The sequence below is a fragment of the Gouania willdenowi genome, chromosome 15 (assembly GCF_900634775.1).
Source record: "Gouania willdenowi chromosome 15, fGouWil2.1, whole genome shotgun sequence".
In the NCBI taxonomy this organism is placed as follows: Eukaryota; Metazoa; Chordata; class Actinopteri; order Blenniiformes; family Gobiesocidae; genus Gouania; species Gouania willdenowi.
In genome coordinates, this window is record NC_041058.1 from 18,280,321 (window position 1) to 18,296,874 (window position 16,554).

Consider the following 16,554-nt stretch of genomic DNA (forward strand, 5'->3'; position numbering starts at 1 on the left):
TTTTCGATACTTGCATTTCGTTTCCATACAGCTTTACATTTTAGTTGCTCTTATTCAAAAGAGTTACCCTCTTGCCTTAAAAACACAAGTTTGGTAAAAGGTTATAGCACTGTGGAAGCATGTATTCTTTAGTGTTGAGGACACACAAACACCTATAAAAAGAGAGAAAAGTAACCAGAATGAAGAAAACTGAGAAAAAAAACTCCATTAAATGCACATTTAATGGTAGATGATGATACATAAACCACAATCCAAGAAACATTCCTCAAGTCCACATAAAATTTTCCAGTTTTAAACATAAATATTTACCAAATGTTTAATCAATACTTTCATTAAAACAGGTTCATATTACCAACATGTGCTTATACTCAAAAATGGTTTGCACAAATTCCCCTGGGATAAAATATCATGATTCAGGCAAAGCTTTCCTTGACCAACACCAGGCTGGGTAAAGGTTTTACAGAATGATGCAATAGTTAAGAACAGCTTTAGTATTTAGAATTGATTTTAAGGCTGCAGCACTTGAGCAACAGTCCTATTAAAAATGCATTAACAGCCTTTACAAAGGATGGAAAGCTGTTGATTAAAAAAAAAAAATTGGAGGAAAATGTACAAATGTCTTTTTTTTTTGTAAAAAAAGCTTGTAAAATGTCTTTGAGGTGCAAATCAATGCAGTGTCTTTTAAAATTGGTGCAAATACATTTGCAACTGTGAGAACAGTATGTGCAGACTTGACTTGGGCCACCTCACCAAAAACACTCCACAGCATTTCTTTAGCAGCTACGTTTCCAGTTCAGCATCCATAATCATTTGAATAACATGAAGAAAAGCATCACGTAATAAAACAGCATAAATAACACTGATAATTAGATTATAATAATGGAAATCATTCTCACAATAAAGAACTAATTGTGGTTAAAAACGGTAGTAGAAAAATAATAACGGTTAAATACATACCCACCAAATAAGTCTAATATAAACCAGTCAAACTGATTTTCTTCATAGGATTTTTAACACAAAATATATCTAAAAGTAAAATCTGAAAACCACGTTCTGAAAACATTAGGTGCTTTGAGGTATTGGTCTCACCATCCTTAGCCAAGGGTTAGATGCGTTTACAGTTCTACTGAAAGAACTTGAGACCTGCCACGAGGAAGAACTTCTCAAGGAAGATCTCAGAGTCTAAAACGGCAATGTGAGCAGCTCGTCCAATCAGGGAGTTTGCTGTGTTGGGCAGAGCATGAATGACATCATATCGCACTAGATTGCAGTCTTTGTTCTGAAGGACAGGCAGCAGCAGGTTCTCGATCATCTCAGCGTACACGGGCCCTGGAACAGAAAGGAGACAAATTAAGCTTCTTTGGAAACATCGATCCAATAGTGTAGATTAAACAGAAAGAAAGCCTATTACAGTCTTATTTTAAAGGGCCCATGTTACGCTAAATCGACTTTTCTGTGCTTTAAACATCATAAAAGTGCTATTTGGGCTTCATACACATGCCCAAAGTGTTTTTTTCTTTGATTCCGTCAATCGTTAGTTAGAGGGTGATTTGCTCCTTTCTTATTGCAGGGCGAGCACAAACACCTCGCTCCAATTTGACGCAGCACTGAGCTGGAGAAGCCGCGCCTCCAGGAAGTTCTCTGCCGTGATTGACATGTGAACAGACACGCCCACAAAGGTGAGCATTTCAGCATCCTTCACACAGTGCTATGTATGTATTTACTACAGTCTATGTATGTACCGGCAAATGCCCCGCCCCCACGCTCTGTCTCGTGTTTATAAAGCAGCATGAGCTCAGCTACGAAGTGCGTGGGAGGAGGGTGGGCGTCCTCTGGCCCTACGTCACCGTGCGGGGAGGAGGAATTCAGTGTCCCGTCTATAAACACGCCCACTCATGAATATGCATAAGTAGGTCACAAATCAGCCTGTTTGTGTAGAGTTGCTCAGAAAGTGACTTTTCAGAAGCTAAAACTCTGGAAAACAGGCGAGTTTGGGAAAATAAAACTCAAATACTATGTTTTTGGGGTTCTTAGAACAAATGGAGATGGGTGAAAAATAGCAGGATATGGAACCTTTAACAGTGCTTCTCAAAGTGTGTGGCGTGCCCCCCCTGGTGGGAAATGGAGGAGGACATTTTCAATTTCATGCCAAATTTTCTTAAAAGCAAAAATTAAAAGACAAAATTTAATGCTTGTGCAAAAAGAATAATTTACATCAGCATGTGAGTGGAGCGGAACAATAAACAAACTTTCAAAAGCTGACTTAAAAAAATGGATTTCCTTTTTTGTTTTCTTGTGCTTTTTGGCACAGATTTTAAACAATGTTTCTTTATTTCCTGTATTTTTGACTACTACACTATTCAATTAGTTTATTATGTAGATAATTAGTTTAATTTAGTTTTAGTTGTTCTGATTTATTTATGAAACATGATACTTATTCCCTATTAGTTCAATTCATACGTGCCCTGAATTTCCTTAAGCTTTTTGGCATAAATTGATAATGTTCCATTATTACCTGCATTTTCATACTAGTTTTTTGTGCAGGTGGTTATTTTAATCTAGTTTTTGATTTATCATGAAACATGATATTACTTGTTACTTGCTCCCTGGTAGTTCAATAAAATTCAAAAATGTGTTATTTGTCCAGATTGTTTGGGGGCCAATGGGTGTTCAAAGTGAGGAATACCCAAAAAGGTTTGAGAACCACTGCTTTAACATAGGGCTGCACGATTATGGCAAAATAATAATCACGATTATTTTCATCAACATTGTAATTACGATTATAATCACAAGTATGTATCATGTTAGGAAAAAAATCTGTGTTTTTATTACACTACTTATTAACAATATGTGTAAAGTTTATAGAGTAAATTGAAGCTTTAAATTAACAATTATACTAAAAACTGAATTTTAAAACAATTAACCCACAAATTTAAAATGTACCAAAGGCTAACTGAATAAATACACTATTACAAATTGCAGAACCTGTATTTTAAATGTAAATATTGCAGACAATGAAGTTATTAAATCGCGACAACCAAAATCATGATCACGATTAAAATTTGATTAATTGTGCAGCTCTAACATAAAGAGATCGAGATCAAACTATCGCGAGCAAAATTGTGAATTTATAAGCCAACATTTAGCAAGAAAATCTTAACTTCACAAAAGAGCTTACCGGTTTGTTTGTCCTTTAATGCTGTTTTACACATTTCTATTCGAGCAGAGTGATACGGAACATAGCGATCCTGCAGTGACCCCACCAGCACCACATTTCTGAAAAACTGCAAACCTGGCAAAAGAGGGAGCAAATTCTATTTCTATTACACTTGTAGACACACTATTGAAATGACCTGACCTGAAAAAGAAGAAGAAAAAGAATCTCACCAGATTTCTTGCTTAGTTTGTAGAGAAAAGTTTGACGAGGATCAGAGTGATCACGACATGTCAGCTGCAAGAGTGAGCCTGATTTCTTCCACTTTTGCATGAACCAAAGACCTGAGGAGAAAGAGTTGAGAAGTGAGCATTGACAAATAATCAGAAAAACAAAAAAATGACTGAAAACATGCAAATGTTCAGCACCTGTGTTGACGAGAGCTGAGCTGTTGTACAGTGTGCCCAGATGAGGCCCAGACAGGGAGAGGAAGGTGTGCAGCCTGCTCAGGTAACACTTAAACCTGGGTCTGGTCAGCACTGAGCGAACGATGAGGTTTCCCAAAGAATGGCCCACAAAACTGAAACCAAGATATTAGGCAAAAAAAAGACTTACAAAAAACCAAGATATTTGTAGATCAGCTTGAGATCATGCTTGACAATGTTTTTATCTTTTTAATTCAATTTAACAAAAAAAAAAAAAACAACCCCAAAAACCATTTATTTACTTTGTTTGATGTAGATTACCTTATCTTTGAAATTGTGAGATTGTATATTTGAATATACTGGACTATTTCATCCAACAGTCGGTCTGTCATTGACTCAAAGTCAGCAAAGGTGTCATTCTGCGCAGAAAATGATAATTAAATAAACCCAATGGCTCAACATTTAGCTACTTAAACAACCAAGACAAAGAAGTGCCATGTGCTTGCCTGATTTCTCTCAGACATCAGAAAATCTATCCGTGCACCTGGCAATCCCAGCTCAAGGTAAGTCTTAACCAGCCTCAGGTCTGCACTGTTACCTAAAGCATGAGAGGAAAGCTCAATATGTATCACGCTTACAGAATAAAAGTAAGGTCCTTTGAAAAGAAAGGGTTTTATTGTTACGGAGAGTTTCCTACCATCAAGACCATGGACGCACACAATCAAGTGGATGCCTTCCTCACAGTTTTCATCTTCCTCGAGGCTAAAATACGGCACGGTCGATGCGAGCTCAGGCACCTCGCTGTACAAGAACCCAGGGAGCCTCAGCAGCTTCATTTCCTCCTTAGCCTTCATAAACCTGTACAAAAAATGTATTTTAAAACACAATAAAGGCATGCATGCATGATGGAACATAAACAACCTGAAACATGACTCACGCTTTTATCTGTAACGTGGGTGCACAGTCATACCACTGCAGGCTGTTAGAGAGAGGGGAAGTGGAGAAAATGTGTCTTCCTACGGTGCAGCCACCACTGCTGGAGGGATGGTTGGAGCAAACTGGGGCTTTGGATAAATCCTGTGTGTCATGTGGGTATCTTATGCCAAGCTGTTCAAACAGGAGACTTGTTTCTTCAGCAGCTGCTACCTCACCCTCAGTCCTCTCATCAGCAACCCCGTTCACGAAGGCACAGCCATCACCTTCCTCGTAGTAGCCGTTTTCAATCATCTCGTGCTCCATCTCCTCCTCGTCCTCCTCCGCCTGTGGTCCTGCTTGTATTTCCAAAGCGATAGCAGAAGTTTCCACAGGGCTAATCTCAGACACATCTGCACTGGAGCATGAGCCGAAGTAGTTCTCTACCATGCCGCGTTTTACCAGGTCAGTGCTACTCGTGGCCGAGTTACTGGAGGGGCCACTGCGAGACTCTTTTGAAGTTGTTACATCTGTGGCTTCCTCTAATCCACAATCTGGATTACCAGATGATTTAGATTCTATTTCCACGTCAGAAGCAGGTTTTCTAACGTGGGGGTCAAGAGTGCACGGCTCATTTGGGCTTCTTTTTGTATCACCTGAGAAGATGACACTCTGCTCTTGCACTAAGACACAGGACTTCCTGCCAAAGACTTCAGCTCCGCTGGAGCTTCTTGAGGTACCTTCACCCTCATCATCTGAAGGCAAAGAGTTGATGGAAGTGAGAGAGGACTGCACTCCACTTACAACACTGGTATTTTCTGGGCACAGAATCTCTCCAGTCCCACTTGGCTTTTGCGCGTTGCCTTGCTGAGCAGGTCGTGATGCAGAACTCATGAGGACCCTCTCAGGATGCGGGGCGGCAGCACCTGAATCAAACACAATCTGGCCTGAGCAGGTCTGAGGGCCCGTTGTTGCAAAATGAGTGGCAAAGGAACTGGACTCACTCTCAATGCCCGAGTCTGAGAGGCGTGATGAGGCACTGCAGGGTGCTCGGTCCGGCAGCCGAATACAGTCGCTGTTCACCTTTACCGACACCATACAGGACTGACTGAACTGTGCAGTCAAACCACCTGCTCTCTCAAACACAGACTCCCATTGAGGTGGTTGTGTATTACAAAGGTCAGTCTGAGTGATTCCTGGAACATTACTGGAGATACTTTCATTATTCTTACACGGTAAGAGAACTGTTACTTTATCTCCTCGGTAGGGGTCTTTGATGCTTGGTTTTACTTCAATTTGCTGGAGCCCAGGAGGCCACAGTGACAAGGTTTGTTCTTCAAGGTCAGTGAGCTGGTTTTGTTCATTTGATTGGTTGCAGGTAGTATCCTCAGTACCAGCCTGAGGATTACTTTGCATGTCCATTGTAGAAGAATTTCTTAAACATGGTTTTGTACAAACACTATCTATCTTATCAGCACTATGTCCAAAATTTGCAGTGGCACTTGAATCACAAACAGAATACGTATTAGTCCTTGAATAACTACAGTCATGCATGGGGTGTGGTTTCTGGTCTTGGTTAAAGGGAGTACCCCCTTCCTTGTACTTAGTGCTAGGGTCACTATAAGGAGCTTTGAGGTTCTTATAGCCTACCAACACTACAGAGTCCTTTGAGCCCTGTCTGGTTAACTTCTTGTTGCTCTCACTCTTTGAATTTTTCTTCAGTTTCACTGACTTTCCTTTGGACCTGGGAGGAGGATCATTACAATCTGGCCAGCTGTTATCACTGGGAGTAGATTGGGACTCAGGAATGGGGCTGGCTGATGCACCGCAGTCTTTGGCACAGGGCTTTTCTGTTTTAGAGGAAATGGACCCAGTCCTTGTATGATGCAAACCCAGCCATGGTCCATCACGATCTTAAAAATAAAATTCACATACCAATTAAAATATATTGTTAAAAATGGACCCCAAAAACCATCCTGGTCCTACAGTGGCACACTATTGTAGTTCAGACCTTCAGTGATAGAATCCAGATATCTGTCCTCAAAGATGATGGGCAGAGAGCTGACGTCTCCGTCTAGGTCTGCACACTCCACAGGAAGAGGAGGCAAGGACAAGAAGTAGCTGGAGCTTTTGATTGCATTAGTCATCTGCTGATGGCTATGAGCACTGATAAAGACACGAGGAGAGCAGAAGACAATATGTCAGATACATACGGCAAACCCGAGGAACACATTTTTTTAGAAGACGCAGTACACGTCCAGACATGACAGCGGCATGATAAAATCTCACAATCAGCACTAACGTGTCAAAGCAACTTACTGCAACTCCTGATATGCCAGGGCAGATTGCCTCGGGTGTTCCAGACAAAAGAAAGCCTCTGCGAACCGCCTTACCTATAAGAATATAGTGTTATAAATGTCAAGAACACACAAGTGATACAGAGATGAGGGTGTGTCTATAAGTCAGCAACAAGCACATTTTTTTTCATTTTTTACTGTTATTAAAAATGTATTAGGCTTATATTTATATTTATGGCTGACTCATAAAGAGGCACTCACTCTCAGTGTGTGGTGTTCCATTGCTAGCAGGGCAACAACATGCTCTTGCAGGGAAACAACCTCCAGAAACTGTCCCCAAAGAGCCATGAGCAGAGAACAAAGCTGCGCCAGGTTCATATTTACCAGTTCTGCCAACTCTTCAGGGGACTCGCATTTTTGCTGAAAGTATACCGACACAAACCAGCCGACAGGGGGCTCTAGTGAGTAGATTTTCTGAACACAAATGTGAATATATTTTTATTTCATAGTTACTTCCCTAGTTAAAACACATTGAGTTTTTGCCATTACTTTTCCATCAGCTGTAGTTTTATTATTTACAATTAATATATTTTACAACACTTTGAATAGTTATATTCGACTAGTTGCATTAAAGACAAATGTGGAATCTTTAATATTTTAAGTAACAAACGAATACTGGTACACTTTTTTTTGGTGACAGTTAGCTTCTTTTAATATTTTCATTAAACATTCTTGATGGGGCTCAATTCTAAAAAGGTCTTACCTTGACTTGTTCACTTAGCTGAGCTAGACGGGCCTCTAAGTCAAGTTGTTCTGTAAAAGAAGATGAATATGTTTACAGAATAGAAGCAAAGTCCTTGAAAAAAGATTTTACAGAGCCGGATTAAATTGATCAAACAAGAAAACAGAGTTTATAAGACAGCATCTGTGTTAGACAGTTTCTGTTAAAAAGGCATGACACAAGATCACGTCATGTCATTGTTAGGAAATTGAATCATGCTCTGAAAATGAAGATGTATTTAGATTAAGTATTAGTTCAAGAATAAAAGTGAAAAGGTTAACATAGTAGCAGCATCCATGTTATTTCTGAAATTTCAGAGAGGAAGGAGATGTTGCTTTTCCACATTAGGCAGATCAGAGTAAAGTAGCAAATGAACAGAAAAGCATTGATTTGAGGCTCTGGACAGGTCGGGACATACCTATGTAGACGTGCCTCTGACTTCGGGGATATGGTCTTCTGAGTACTCTCTCATATAGGACTTGCATGTTGGGCTTGGCTAGTAAAATTGCACATATATGCTTATTTAAATATAATTTAATCTGCAAGAATTTCTACTTCAGAGGGATACACTAAGTAACAAACAAATTGGAAGGATTTTCTTTCTTTCAGAATATTGGTCAATACAATCATCTAAATGTTGGTATAGTTTAGTAAAAGGTCAAAAAGTCATGAAAACCGCTGATTACCTCTTGATCTAAAACACATGCTTCCTTTCAGTGATAAGAACATAATGCAATCACAAAGGAATTGAATTGAGTGAGTTCTGGAAGGTGAAACTTCTTCAGTTTGAAAAATATTTGAACACTGCACTCAAACAAATGTGTTGATATAAGCCAACTGTGCTGTAATACCTAATTCCATACGATGTGAGGAGGGCAGGTCCTTGGTAATAGAAGTAAAATAGCCAAACAGTCCCTGGTAGGCTGCGAGGAGAATGGAGCAAAGGTTATGGTGAAGACTGAAGGCATGCTGCAGACAGGGGTCGGATACCAGGAATGTCCTGCCCTGAGGGAACACAAAACCCAGAGATGAAACTGGAGAGATTTTCATTCACAAACTAAATGTTATTGACAATGCAACATTTTTACATTAGATTTTTAAAAACATGACCTGAACAAAGAAGTATACAAAATACAGTTGTATGCATATAAAGGAGTGATATCATGACATGGATAAATGCTGTTATAAATATTCCTGAGTATGGAATTAGATTTTTTTTTTTTTTACAAAGATCTAATACAAAAATAGCCACAGAAAAACTCAAAAGAATAACCAGGCTATGTCTATACCTCATCGTGCAGAGGTTCCCAACCTTTTTGATATCACAAATGTCCGGCGAACAAAGTGACAAGATGCACCAGCTCAGATAATTTTATACTGCATTTTATTCAAACTAGAATTATATTTGAGAAGGGTTAAGTATAGAATACAGTTACTTGATATTTATTGTGTGTGATGTGTTAATTTGAAAAATAATAATAGTTCTAAAAAATAAGTTTTTTTTAGTTCAAAGGGACCCCACATGGGGTAATGACCCCAAGGTTGAAAAACACTGCCGTAGTGGCAACAGTAAAAAAACATTTATCGCTAAAACTGAAGGAGCTACATGCGTGGCTAACTCTCAAGCTACCAGTGAAACTTTTCCCAAACTCTGAGGCCACCAAAGCATTTTCAAACAACAAGTACATGTAGGGACTTTCAAAAATATAACACAGTGACTTACATCTGGTGATACTTGCTTGACGTAACTGCTGCCAAAGACCACATTTTCCAAAGGTGGGATGACGGAGTCCTTGCTTTGTGCTGGAGCATTACGGTTAAGCCACGTGGTTTTCACTGGCCGCGGCAAACTGAGCAAATGTACAATAAAAAGTGACATAAATAAAATAATGGCTTTAGATTCTTAACTTTTATAAATACAAGTTTTGATTAATCGCTGTGATTAAATTTGTTCTACTTAATACTAATTTCAAAATATCAAATTAACCCTAAGTGCAAACATATATCAAGCACATTGGTTCAATTATGTCTGACCTGATGAGGGGCTGATGTAGCGCCACAAGAGACGCGTGAATGCCAACAGAGATGACAGACAAGTGGAAGTAGTCAAACATGACGTTGACATGTTGGTGGATGCCTCGTTGAAGGCTAAAGTGCAAACGTAGTGTGCGCCCACTGATATTCTGTAGAGAACTGGTTTCATCCGGCCTGTCGATTTAAAAAAAAAAAAAAAAAAAAAACGTTACGCTATCAAAAAACCCAACAGAGCATTATTTGCATAGACATGATTATTATTACAGTGAATGCAAATTCAACAAAATTCCAACACGTACGTGTAGTCACCATCTGTGAAAAACAATTCCAAGAAGAGCTGGAAATCCATATCATTAAGGGATTCTTCCACCTAAAGAGTAAAAGTTGGAGCAAAAGTAATGGATTATATATTAAGATTTTTTTAAAGTCTAACATCAGCAAGAAAGCATCTATTTAACGCAACACCACTTAAATTTTGGCCACTAGGGGCGCTAGACCTGTAACTTTCACGTCAAGCACCCCTAGTGGCCACAAGCACTGCAGCACTCTCGCAAAAATCAACAATCAGTCAGGCCTGCCGCCCTTGTCTTTTGATTGTGTATGCAGACAGTAGTTGACCTGTTGGTTGAGAGATCATCGACTCACCATTAAAGAAAAGTAAAGTTAGTTTTATGCAAGTAGGAATCTGTTGCGTTCACACCGAAGGCGACTGAAGCAACTAGATTACATTCAAATCATTATAAATGGCGCGACTTCAAGTTATCCCCCCTCAAGCAACGTGACTTGCGTGATTTGAGCGACTTGGTCAAACGCAACCTTGTCGCTCAAAGTTGAAAAATCGGAACTTTTCTAAGCGACAACTCTCCCATCCCTCACTGTCTGTAGAGCCGAGGCAGCAGCCCCTTGCAGCTCCCTCCCACTACAGTGCAGACGGCTGCAGCAGAGGACTGTATGGCTGTACTACACTTCCTCAATTTATCGGGGGAAAATTAAAGTGGTTAACTTCTTGAATAAGCCATACATTTAGTAACTTTGTAAATTGACAATTTAAACTGTAAAAGCGGAGCCGTCTATGATAAGTGCTGTAAACGTACGGCCTGAGAAGAAGGAAAAGAAGTGGTCAGACCTCCCTCTCTCTCCTCTGTCACCGCTTCTACACACGCGCGCGCACACACACACAGACAGTCAGTCAGTGGAGCGATAAAGTGATGGAGTGATCAGAAAGCACCACTTAGTGAAAACTAGTAGCAAAAGCCTTAGCTCCATGAGTATATCAGAGCCTGTGGTCATGTGACTACCGTAAAGTGATACATTCTCCAGGCTTTCTCCAGGTCACATGACCTGGCCAACGACGGTCCATCTTCTCCAAACTTACACAGTCAGTATTTCAAGAGGGAAGCCCCGCTCGGAGCATTGATACTGCCAAGCGCTGTATATTGGCCTGAGGAATCATTTAAAATAACTCATATGAGTCAACTCTTCAGGTCACAAAGTCCGCAATGTGCCTTTAAGCAAACACCGGTAATAAATTGAAGTTTGTGGGGAGGGGAGCGGGCTCACATGCATTTACGATAGGAAAAGCGTAAATAAAAGATACAATAAAGTTTAAAATGTGAGAAAACTAAGCCAGTTCAGTCGGAAATAATAAACAACATTACATTGGTTAATCACTACATTAGGTTTAGGAGCGATTCGACAGCTTCTCTTTGCTTGCAGGACTTTTCCAGAGCATCAACTGCTACAATGTAAGATATATTCATACAGATTGTAAAGACAAATTGTTCCAACATTTTCTGACAATGTACAGTAACTTGTTTTGAGATTTTGGCTCGAATGGGAGATTAGTACAAGACTTCATCCATGCTTTGTAAAGCAGAAGCTCTTTTAATCAAACGTACCTTCTTCTCATCTAACAGCATCATCACTTTGAAAAGAAAGACATCGTTGACGGCGACCTCTTCATTCTTATACAGAATCTGAAATGTTTTACTGCAGATAACATCATCTTGGACTGAAGCAGGAAATGCCAAATCAGAGCCTGGAATCAAAAATACACACAACAAAAAATAAATAATCATCATTAACAATGTGTGTAACGAGGATTTTCATCTGAAACTTTAAGAACAAACCTAAATTAGCGGAACATTGGTTGACATTTGCAAGAAACAAATTACCAACAAATTAACCTCCAAGGCTACCACTTTACAATTATGTGTATTTAGCAAGCTAATGACAGCCCTTTGTGTTAAAGAAGTAGTACAGGTTTTCTACAGTAAAAACCTTGTAGAAACAGTAAGATTAGGGTATGGCTATAAAAGGAAAAAACCTGTTGAGTAGAACTTTTGTTCTTATAGTACAACAAAATCAGCAAACATCAGCACAAAGTTTAAACCTTTTTATCAACTTGTGCACCAGTTGATGTCCAAGATCACCATCAATGTATTAATCTTTATCGCTTAGCTATGGCAGCTTGTATGACAACTAAACAGTCTTCTATAAAAAGTGTGATGGGAGTGGCACGCTCTCTGTGCAGGTTGTGCATGTTAATGACATGACATGAGGTTATTTTGTATATATATTTTTAAAAAGACATGGTATATACATCTGTTATATAGTTAAGTAACAATAAATGGCTTTTGTCATGTGTTTCATTTATTGTTCAGCAAAAACCTGAGACCTGTACCTCCTGGATGTAGCAGACTGGGCTCAATTTTATGTGGCACACGAGGTGGCACCTTAAGACTGGCACGCATCTGGTAAAACCTGTAAAAAACACACATGTGACATGTATTACAAAATGAAGAACTGCCATTTTCTGTTAAACCTAACACATTATTACACCTTCTTTGAAGGGAGATGGCTCCCATTGCCTCAACTTGTAAAAGGATACATTACTTTTCATAAATAAATGATGAGCACTTTCATATGCATTCAATCATGTTGTAAGCCTTACTCTTCAAGCACGGATCAGTCAGAGGCATGGAGCAGCAAAATAAAATGTACTCCGTGATGTTTGAATAGTGCACTATTAGAATGCTTGTCATTAAGATATGAGAACTGTCTCCAACGATAAACTCTTTAGAAAAATTCTAATTCAAAAAACGTTGTTTTGTAATAGGAAAGTAAGTAAACAATGTTTAAATGTGTAAACTCGGAATACAAACTCACCCTCTTTGGAACAAGTCCACATTGTAGAACTTGTGGAGCTCCACCGAAAACTCGACAGTGGCCTGGACTTCAGTCATCTTGGTGGCTACTGGAAGAGTTGCCTTAAATCACCTGGGACACACCTGTAGGCCTGCAGGCACAGCGGGATAATTTCACTCTTTAGATCCAATACTTGGAACAGCAGAAACAACTGCAGCATATCATTAAATACAATGTTTACATTTCATCTATCTAGGTACAAACTTGTTTAAAACTAGTTTAAAAAACCCTCTGAACAACTACCACCACTACAAATTCATTTGGGGTTATTTTGGTGGGGGGGTTATGGCCGTGCTCATTGGAAATGTCAGCAATTTTTTTTAGTCTCACCAAATATAGTTATTAAAATAAAATAAACATTTCACGTGGCCTGGAGGGTGGTACTATTTTATTTTCTTTGCAAGTTATGCAACAATAATAACACACTTCTACTGTAGCTAAACTAAGCGTTAGTTGATAGAATTGAGCTTCCACATGCCTTTGTGATAAGATTAATTTTGTAAATCATGCAAAAGCAGTTTGCAGAGGAGAGTTTATTAAGTACTCCACCAGGGCCCTATAAAATCCTTTTTTTTTTTTCCTCCAAATTTTGTGTTTTCTGCATTTTTTTAATTCATTTTTTTTCTTTAACAAATATTTATCAATTTTTTCCGAAAATATCAGTTTTCAACTGCTGTGAGGAAACAAAAAAAAAATACTAATAAAAAAAGACACCATAATTAAACAAAAATGTCTGTCAAAAATAAAAATGTAATTCAAACATAATGAGTAAGATACAGATAAAAGGTAGATTCTGACTGCTCCTTTTAAGTTATTTAAATGTAATATAAAGATGTACGAGAGCAACATTAATGTCACCCAATTTCCTCTTAGGGATCAATGGTTTACTGAATTTAATCAGGTTTATTGATTAAGTTTTGACCAACTTAATTTAAATTAACCCAATGAGCAGTCACAGAAAACATTTCCCCATAAAAAAAACATTATTTGCCTCACGGTGACTGCGTTTTATTCACATTCTGTTAATTTCCACGTTCAACAGAGATTTCATTTTCATTTTTCGATTCCGTTAACATGGATTTTATAGAGCCCTACACACCGTAGATTGAGAAAACCTGCATGTCACTATTGAAAATAGAGGTTAACAATAACATGTCAAGTCAAGTTCAAAAGTAGATCACAAGACATGAACATTGTGTCAGAAATGAAAATAAGTGTTAACTTCCATCAAGTGCTAATGTCCAATACCTGAGAAAAATGGTCATTTGCTCTGGCAAAAATGGAGCTATTAAAGACATGAGGAAATGAATCCCTTTTCCCCCTGAATTAGGTAAAGATTAAATGAAATGAATAAATCATGAATATCAGTCAACACTATATTGTATTCATGAAAAACAGCAGAGACACTTAACCCTGTGTGACAAAGACACCTGAAACAAGCTTATTGTGTCCACACTACAGCAGCCTCATTCACTGAAAGATGAGCTTCTAACTGTTCCACAGCAAACTAACAATGGAACAAATGTTTGGTAACGCTACCTCCTTGCAACAATGGAAACCTGTTATCAGCCAAAACATTACGACCACTGACATTTTACATAGACCTCACTCTGGCTTTATGTTCTTATCACACCACCATCATCATCACCATCACTGTTCATCTGATACACACGGTGAGCCACTCCCAGAGCAAACCATAGCATTAACCTAAGCATCCTGTCCCTGGAGACGGAACCATTGTATTTTTATTAGGCCGGGCTACCAGACTCAAAACGCCACTCACTTTGTTGTTCTTCTTGTTGTGTACACTAGTTAAAAATCCTCTGTTATTCGGGAACAAATCGGGCTGAAATTTGATAGGTATAATCTATAGATGTGTATGCATCAACACTCAGAGCCCGATTTTCGATTTGGGGCCCCAAAAACAAAAAAAAAGAAAGTCGATTCCTCATTTATTTGCAAGTCAAATATTACGACGGTTGTTGGAATCGAATCATTGACGCATACCAATATATAAATGGGGCCCATTACCCCGTATGTGTCACGGGGGCCCCATTTTTTAAATGACTACTCCTCCGTTAGTTCTCGTTAGATCGAAATGCAGTTTGGTACGAATACTATATGAATGAATGATGAGATGCTCGGAGATCTTTTTTTAAAAAATGGGGGCCGGGGAACCACCCCCCATTTCCTGTAATTTCCAAATTTATGGGAACATAGTCGTGTGATATATCGTTTCCAAGGTAATTCAACATAGATTACGATTATGCCTCGCACAATTCGATTAGGGGCTCATTGAAGTAGTTTTCTCATTTATTTGTGAGTCAAATATTGCAACAATTAGTGGTACCGAATCCCTGACATACTGATGTATGAATGGGGCCCGTTACTCCATATTTGCCACGGGGGCCCCATTTTTTTTTTACTCGGTAGAACCAAGTCGTTTGACTGAATTCTCTGGAACATGGTACGTGCTATTCGGCGCGGAGACGTTCCGCGGGCCCGACCGTAGTTCATCTGAACTTGTCAACCAACACATTGTAGCAACTCTCACATCTTCTTCTTTGTTCCTGTATGTGTGGATGCTACATGGCTTCAGTCACGCATTGCGTATCACAATCTTCTTTATCTCCTCTGCTCTGGCTGGAGTGTCCTCTTTACCTCCATGTCTCCTTTGGATGATTGAACACAAGGAATTAAAGTCATCCATCTACACAAACCCAAAAACTTCTCTCATGACCTTTAAAACAAAGACGTAGGAGACTTTAGAGTGTGAGCTAAGGGACAAAACCACAAGTAGTGTTTCGTTAACTATAAATCATATTTGACTGTGATTGCAAATTGGGCGTGGGCAGGGATTAACTATTAGGAAAACAATTGATGCAGTGGATAAATAAGTTAGAATAACAAGAAAAAGTAGGTAAAGTAAATTTACTAAAATGTAGTGCTACAGATACAGATCTATGAGTTGGAGCAAAGCCAATGGCAGCAACAAGCAAAATAAAAACGACTGCTCATTATATAAGAATTAAAAACATTAAACCAGGCATAATTAATCAGGTTTATGATGCTTTACCAGGCCACATATGTAACCAGTATGCTATCCGAATTATTTGAACGCTGTCAAAAACTAGAACCAGCCACAGTCTTAACTCTTATAATAAGAATGCTTAGCATTGCGAACACACACTGGTGATGAAGGTACTGAATCTCTGCACAGCTCTGCTCTCACTCACAGAAAGGAAGCTAATGTAACGCTAACCCCACCTAGGCTCGTTTAACAGCAAACACACAGAAACAACAACAAAGTCTAGCCTGACAAATTAGTTGGCTAACGGTAATAGCTAGCATAAGGTTAGCCTCCCTGTCAGCAGTTGTCACTCGCGAAGCAGTTAGCCTTTAGCTGCGACACACCACTTACCATTGCGCTGTTGAGCTAACATCGAGCAGCTAACCAACGCTAGCTCTACTTTCAGCCGCTGTGGCGGTGCTTTCAGTGCGAGAGAAAGGCAGAAGACACCGCTGCTGGCTTCGCCAGGTTATCCGAGCAAAGACAGACCTGTGATGTCAGAGACAGGAGGCTGTTGTTGGCGTAGCTGTCTGTGTTTGCATTTGCAAAACAGTGAGGAACTGTACTCCACCAGCTGTACGCTACGTTACGCTCACAGACACATACCAGAGGCACGCAACTGCCTGTCCATTTAGAAATGGAATAATACACTTTTTAACAGAACAGCAATATAA

At 39.2% G+C, this 16,554-nt stretch overlaps 1 protein-coding gene across 6 annotated transcripts; it reads right to left on the reverse strand.

Annotated features, from left to right (window-relative positions):
- Positions 1-185: 185 nt before the first annotated feature.
- fam135a (family with sequence similarity 135 member A) lies at positions 186-16,482 on the reverse strand. 6 transcript variants are annotated; one of them, XM_028468432.1, is made up of 22 exons: positions 16,232-16,482; positions 12,772-12,901; positions 12,287-12,366; positions 11,502-11,641; positions 9,903-9,973; positions 9,604-9,777; positions 9,293-9,419; positions 8,421-8,574; positions 7,988-8,065; positions 7,552-7,601; positions 7,050-7,262; positions 6,811-6,884; positions 6,503-6,657; positions 5,496-6,404; positions 4,517-5,417; positions 4,277-4,437; positions 4,086-4,177; positions 3,901-3,998; positions 3,583-3,734; positions 3,388-3,498; positions 3,179-3,292; positions 186-1,329 (listed from the first exon to the last, which is right to left on the reverse strand). In XM_028468432.1, exons 2-22 carry the CDS (start codon positions 12,846-12,848, stop codon positions 1,124-1,126), a joined length of 4,137 nt encoding a protein of 1,378 aa, XP_028324233.1. In that variant the 5' UTR covers positions 12,849-12,901; positions 16,232-16,482; the 3' UTR covers positions 186-1,123. The 6 variants fall into 6 exon arrangements, with proteins under 6 accessions (XP_028324233.1, XP_028324229.1, XP_028324231.1 ...); XM_028468428.1 differs by adding an exon at positions 15,365-15,482 and having other exon boundaries at positions 187-1,329; positions 4,517-6,404; XM_028468430.1 differs by having other exon boundaries at positions 187-1,329; positions 4,517-6,404; positions 7,050-7,208.
- Between the last annotated feature and the right edge of the window lie 72 nt (positions 16,483-16,554).